The sequence below is a fragment of the Octodon degus genome, unplaced genomic scaffold (assembly GCF_000260255.1).
Source record: "Octodon degus isolate 3935 unplaced genomic scaffold, OctDeg1.0 scaffold00153, whole genome shotgun sequence".
Taxonomy (NCBI): domain Eukaryota; kingdom Metazoa; phylum Chordata; class Mammalia; order Rodentia; family Octodontidae; genus Octodon; species Octodon degus.
Window position 1 is genome coordinate 6,385,105 of NW_004524729.1, and position 7,073 is coordinate 6,392,177.

General features: G+C 56.2%; 1 protein-coding gene across 1 annotated transcript in view; it reads left to right on the forward strand.

Annotated features, from left to right (window-relative positions):
• Shank3 (SH3 and multiple ankyrin repeat domains 3) overlaps nucleotides 1-6,514 on the forward strand; it is a gene marked incomplete at its 5' end in the record, with an annotated part of 55,933 nt that extends 49,419 nt beyond the window's left edge. Inside the window, 1 exon segment of the mRNA XM_023702535.1 lies at nucleotides 5,053-6,514. Within this exon segment, the coding sequence (XP_023558303.1) occupies nucleotides 5,053-5,644 (592 nt within the window).
• Between the last annotated feature and the right edge of the window lie 559 nt (nucleotides 6,515-7,073).

A 7,073-nucleotide genomic window follows, 5' to 3' on the forward strand; every position in this document is an offset into this window, starting at 1 on the left:
AGATGCTGGGTTTATGTTCAGCAGCGTCCTGCACCGAAGCAGCAGACATATTTGCTGTACTGCATAGACTCATCCATTTATCAAGCATGTGCATAAAATCTGCACTGCCCCCTGACTGCTAGGCTATACTGGGACACCCCCTCTGACCTATGTGTCCTCCCATATCTCTACTTCCTCTACTGTTTAGGCTTCTTGGCCTTAGACGTGGGTGAGCCCTAGCTCTCTGGAGTGGGCCCTACTATCCACAGCAGCTCCCTTTGTTTTGGGAGTGGTTGCAGCATGCCTGGGACCATATCTGTGTCTTATTTCTGAATGATCTTTTGTGGGGCCTCCCATATCTTGGTTGCCCACTGGCCTGTGTAGCAGTCCTTGATCTATAGCCAGTGGCGATTAGAATCAGGCACCTACTAGTCACTTCTCACTTTAGAGAAGCATCCATCCTTTCTCACCTTAGATAAATGTCCAAATGGTGGGAGGTTCTGACATCCAGGTGTGGCTGCTTCCTTCCCAGGTCTTCTCCTGACAGAGGCCTAGGTTGTCATACATGGACATCAGAGTCAAGCCCTGGAGCTACTCTGTATGGTCCCTTTGTTTTACCTCCAAGATCCATCACTCATCCCTTGGTGGTCACCCCAAGGACATAAATGTCACTGTATACCCACCTTCTGCATTAGTTCTAGCTCTGGTGTTCTTAAGCCACAGGTGTTCTGCAACCTAAGCTCTTTCTGGACAAATTAAGTTGCCTTCTGTATCATTAGACCTAGGCTCACTAACTTGTAGAAAAACAACCAGCTTATTTGCGCTAGGGCTGTCTTTTCTTTTTTGGTAGCAATTGAAGGATACAGCACCACTGACCAGGATCCAGGACTTTTGAGTGTCTGTCTTCCATCTTAGGTCATCTCCTTGTTCTCTGCCCCCAGCTGCAGGTCCAGTCCTAATCAGTATCTACTCAGGGCCCCATACTTGACTCTGAAGCTGAATTTGTGCTTTGATTTAACCTGACTCTCATTCCTCAAGTGGGTCCCTGCTAGTCTGTCTGGAAGCCCCCACCTGTCTGATTTCTGTTCATCTTCTAGGGCCACTGTTTAACTTGAATGCTACATGTGGTCCAAGGTCAGTAGCAATGTTGTTTTTGGCCTGGGCTATTGACTGTATACTTGTGAAAGAAATAAGTCATGGTGAAATAGCTTTGGAAACACAAAGTTAAAGAGATTCTTTGCTGCAGTACTTCTCAGCTCTTTTGATGGGCTTATATGGCAGAGGTCATGGTGTGCTGTGTTCAGACCTGTTTCGGTCATGACTTGGATCTCACAGGAAACCCATTCTCCTCAAGATTGCTGAGAAACCTTTCCTGGTTGCCTTCTCTAGGCCTTGGCTGTTAACTGGAAGGTCTGGATAAAGCCTCGTTCATGGGCAGTCAGAACCACAGGCACCTTGGGGTCAGTGGGGCACTGTGGCCTAAGTGCAGGTGTTTTTAGAACCCTGAACTCTGCTGAGGGAACAGGAAGAAGTCACGGGAGGAGACATGGGGTATTATGGCATATCAAAGCTGGAGCTGTGAGCAGGCCTAGCAAGGGAGGTATTCAGATAGCAGTAGCAGTGATGAGAAGCCATTAGATTTGTACTCCTGCTGGAGATTATGTCTGTTAATGCCCTTAATCATAAAAGCCACAGACCTAGCTAGATCTGCCCTGTGTGAGTACAAGGGCAGGAGTCTGGAACTAGAGCCATAGAACTGACTTCCTTGCCAGTCAGTATCATTTAGCCAACAGAAATGGGCAAACGGGGTGGTAGTGGTGGTGGTGGCTGCGGCAGCGGTGGTGCTGTATTATATGGTGATAATTTTTTCAGTGCATGTTGTATTCTTGGCTTTGTACTGAGTCCAGAAGTTAAGGAGAATTATGAAGATATGAGGTGAGGGACTATGGTATAGCTTAGTGTAGAGCTTATACTTGTATGAGGCCCTCATTTTGATCCCCAGTACGTTAAAAAAAAAAAAGTAAGGGAAAAGGACCTGAGATCACAAAAAGCCTAAACCCAGAGGGGAGGGCCTGGTGAGGTTAGGAGGTGGTGACTCATCTGCTCTAACCCTGAAAATGTGGAGGAGCTAACAGTGCTCTTGAGCTCCCCTGTGGGAAGATGGGGCACTGATCACCAAGGGACAGTTCAGAGACATGTTAGGAGGCTCTAGTAAAGGGCTTATGTTCAGGAGGGCACAGTCTGGGCTCCCTTGGGCATTCCTGGGCACATTAGCTGTAGAAAAGGGTGGGACAGATTATATGGCCCAGGAGAAAGCATTGCCTGTAAAGAGCAGAACTAAAAAATCCATCAAAGGGGCCAAGGGAAGAATGTCCCCAAGGGAAATTGATGAACAGGTCAGCAAAGGGGTCCTGCTGGCAGTCTTGGTGACTGCCTGGGAGAGGGAAAACCTAATGTCACTGGTTGGAGTAACAGGGGACAGTGAGACAGGACAAGGCCCAGATGTTGATGGAAAAGATGGGGACCATAGATGCTTCACAGAGTGAGTGTGACCTGTCCTTGGGAGGGGGCGCAGAGGCTGTCAGCAGCCTGGTGAAGTATTACAGCTTAGAGGGCAGGTAGCCCAGAGGTCTTTGGGAAGCAGCAGGTACTATGAGATGGACAGGGAGGCGGCCAGACAGCCAAGAATGGTGATGGGTAGAGATGGTATAGAGTTGGAGGGAAGTATACGGAAGTCAGATCTGGATACTGCTGGATTTCTGGCCTGGGGGCAGAGGGGGCGCAGTACAGTTCTGTAAGAGGAGTGTGAGGAACACATACACAGGCCCTGGTGGTTGACTCCTGCCTGTGTCCTTCCTGATTTGGAAGGTGTATCTATCCTTAGGTTTTTTTCCTAGGACTCCTGACACTCTTAACATGTGCCAGGTGGTAGGTTCTCTATTCCCCACCCCGAGGCTCCTTAGGGTCTCTCCCCTACCCCTAGAAACCTCAGTTCAGGCCTCCAGGATATCCCTGCTTGGCACTGGGTTCACTGCAGGCTCAGGCCAGCCCTGCCCATCTCAGACCTGCTGGACTCAGACCCTGCTGTGGGCCCTGGCCAGACTTCCCTACTGTAGGGCCCAGAAGCTGCTTGTACCCTCTGCCTTCACTGCTCAGCTTTAGTCTCAACCAGTCAGCAGTGTGCTTCTGTCTCACCCAAGACTGCAGGTATACCTGATGTCACAGCAGCATGGAAATATACCCTTTGAGGTGTGTCTTGGGCAGGCGTCTGACCTGTGATGCCTCTCCCTAGGCCAGGGTCAGTGTGTAAGTGTGGAGGTGGAAGTGTAGTCTAGCTCTGGTCTAGACCTCCATAGTCTGGCTCCATGGCCCCACAGGTGTGAGTCCTTTATAGTCTTAATACCCCCCAAGCACCCCCTTGAGAACTCTGTTACCACCTCACTGTGCCCCAAGGCACAGGGGTACCATAAGGCCAGGCTCCATGGGAACAGCGAGTTTCATCTGGTGTGTTTGTTTTTTATTGGTTTTTACCTATTCCCCATGCCCAGCTCTGGTATTGCTGGCACATTTGCTGGGAGCACTGTCTCCCTCTTTAGGAAGTTCTGCTTTAGTCTGAGCAGTTGGGAGGGGACAGCCAGTGGAGGCATGAAACCCAAGTGGAAGAGAGTGACTTCCTGAGAGGGGCTGCCTTTACATAGCTGGGAGGTGACGATCAACTGGTATGGAGCGGGCACTGATGATTCTGTACGTCTAGGACAGAGTAGAGGCTGACAGGGACCTTGGAGGAGGGATCCTTAGTCTGAGCAAGGGTGGCCATCAGTTGGACAAAGGCCAGCCAGACAGCAGAAAGGATATCAGGGTACTCTGAACTACTGCATGCTAGCTCTGCCCTGAGACCAAAGAGCTGGCAAGCTCCTGTGCAGGCATATCTTCCATATCCACCTGTTCTTAGAGCCCTGAGCAGCTGGACTGCTTCCTGAGTCCCTCCTTCCACAGGGTCCCTGGCAGGGTCCCTGCACCTGGCTGCCCGTTTTGTGGCTGTGACTGTGGGCCGTGTGGGTCTGGCCTGCTAACACTCTCTTTCATTGCTCTCTCCTGCCCATCTGCATGTGGCTGCTCTGTCTAGCTGCGCGGTGGTCCTGAGCGCCGGCTGTGTAAGTGAGCATGCCCATCCCATGCCTCTCGCAGTCCATATGCTGTGCCTGGCTGCCTGGGTCTGCTCTGCATGGCTGTGTGGGGTTTGGTTCCACTGACAGCCCATAGTAAGGGGTAGGATGGGAATGAGGGCTGTGGGTGTGATTTCCTCTGGAGCAGTCACTCCAGGTAGGCCTTGGGCATGGTCAGGCTGAGGTGGGCTGGAGGTCTTGGTTGTTGGCAGGTGTGCTGGGAAGTGAGGTACCATCTTCCTGTGTGTGTGCCCGTGTATCAGCGTGTGTGCTGTCTCCTTGCCACTGCTGCTGCATGCCTGCAACCCATGTGGGCACATTGCTGTTGCACATTATCTGTAGGGAGGCTGCCTTCACAGTGTGGTGCGCTGTGCTCACCCCTGCACGTGCTGTATCCCATGTGGGCATGCAAGCTGCCTCGTGTCTCTTGACACCACAGTACTGTTACATCTTGTGTAAGTGCTGGTTGTTCCCATGCCCAGCCTTCTTGGTGCCAGCCCCAGCCTCTGGGTCTTCTCCACAGCACAGAGCTGGGGTTGGCAGGGAGGGTATTGCTGAGTCTGACATCCAGGGAAGCAGTGGATGGGACCACACTTAGAGCCTCTGGGAACCACACAGCCAGCCCTTGGGCAGGGCTGCCTTTGCCCTGGTGGGCTGCTGTTGGCACCTCTGTGGAATGGCAGACCACCAGCCCTCCTCCTTACATTCCAGCCAGTGTAAAGGTCTCCAGAGCAGGGTACTACTGGCTTTGACCCAGAAGGCCAAAGGAAGGGGCCAGGGTGAACATAGGAGATCCCTCCCAGTCCGTCACCCCAGCCCCATCTTCCTAGCCCCTTGCCCTGCTCCCCGCTGCCACCCTGCTTTACTTGGCTCCCCTCACCTGGCCCTGATCCCTCTCCCTCCGCAGGCTCTTCAGCAGCCTCGGTGAGCTGAGCACCATCTCAGCGCAGCGCAGCCCTGGGGGCCCGGGCACCGGGGCCTCCTACTCGGTTCGGCCTGGTGGCCGCTACCCAGTGGCGCGACGCGCCCCGAGCCCAGTGAAGCCCGCCTCGCTGGAGCGGGTGGAGGGGCTGGGGGCGGGCACGGGGGGCGCGGGGCGGCCCTTCAGCCTTACGCCTCCCACCATCCTCAAGTCGTCCAGCCTCTCCATCCCGCACGAGCCCAAGGAGGTGCGCTTCGTGGTGCGCAGCGTGAGCGCGCGCAGCCGCTCGCCCTCGCCGTCGCCGCTGCCCTCACCCGCGGCCGGCCCCAGCCCCGGCGCCCCCGGCCCGCGCCGGCCCTTCCAGCAGAAGCCACTGCAGCTCTGGAGCAAGTTCGACGTGGGCGACTGGCTTGAGAGCATCCACCTGGGCGAGCACCGCGACCGCTTCGAGGACCACGAGATCGAAGGCGCACACCTGCCCGCGCTCACCAAGGACGACTTCGTGGAGCTGGGCGTCACACGCGTGGGCCACCGCATGAACATCGAGCGTGCGCTCAGGCAGCTGGATGGCAGCTGACGCCTCACCTTGCTCCCGCCCCGCTGCGCCCTGCGGGCAGGGCCCCCACCCCACCCGGGCCGCGGGCTCGGCCCGCCCCGAGACGACGGCCGGGCCAGGAATGTTGCATGAATAGTCCTGTTTGCTGTTGCTCGGAGACTTGCCCTGTACATTGCTTAGTGCCCTCCCCCACCGCCGAGCCCCACCCGCACAGTCAGGAGGGATCGGACCAGGGAGGCTGGGCGGAAGGGGCTTGGGGGGCTCTGGCCGGACCCCTCCTTCGCGGCTCCTGGTGGCCATCCTCCCCGGAGGAAACCTAGTCCAGCATGCGAGGTCAGGACACACCTTGGTGACTGGGGGGAGGGGGGAGACATTGGGGTTCTCGATGGGGTCCAAGTAGCCCCCTGTTTTGCATATTTTAATCCACTCTATATTTGGAACGAGAAAAGGAACAAATATCTCTGTCCGTAACAGTTCCCCACCCCCTCGCCCCCTCGCCCTCCCGCTGGTCCCACCGCAGCCGCCAGTCTTCCATCTCCGGCCCCTCACTGCCACCCCCCACGGGGCAGGGGACGCTCCAGCTGGTCTGGGGCTGGCCAGGGTCCTGGTGGCCCACCTGGGGCCCGGCTCGGCCTCTTCCCTCGCAGAGCTGCGGTGCGCCCCGCCCACCCTTCAGGTGCTGCTCGGGGAGGTGCACATGTCTCATCCTACTGGGCACCGGCGGGCCGGGGGCCTGGGAGGCCATCGCCCTGGGCTGGGGCTGGGCCCTGGCACTCACTCCTGGCCATCTTCCTCACAGGGTCTTTCCTCCGCTGGGGGCGCTCCAGCCTCCTCCCCATTTCTGGGGCAACTACAGCAGAGAAGCATCCCTGCCTCCGCCTGAAGGCACCTGTTCCCTCGCTGTGTGTGTGCAGCCTGGGTGCGGCGGAGTTCGTGGGAGCCCTGTGTGTGCCTGGTCGTGTGGGGCCCCGAGGGCTGTTCTGGACCTCGGGGGGCTATGGATGAGGGTGTGTGCATGGGTGTGCCTGTGAAGCGCCCTATCTCTTCCAAAGAAAGTGAGAGGCGTCCTGCCCTGGTCCTGCTGTTTGCCCCCCCTTCCCAGCTGGAGCGGGGTCCCTTGGGAGTCCCTGACGCTTGGGGAGGCCGCTGCAAGGTCCCCTGGAGGCGAAGCCCCCCCCCTTTGGGCTTTAGAGGGGATCTTGGGGGACTCTTAAAAAGAGTCAGGCCACCGCAGGCCCTGAGGAGAGTCAGAGACCCCGCTAAGGGTGCCCTGACCCCCCTACTGTGACTCCTCACACTCAGCAATGACCTGTGGGGTGGGGGGCCCTGGGACATTTTTAAACCAAGGGTTTGGAGTCTGGACTAAGCTCCATCCACGTCACTCACAAGTTTCTGTTTATATTTCTAGCTTTTTTTAATAAAAGAAAAAAAAAAAGAAAACAAGTTTTCA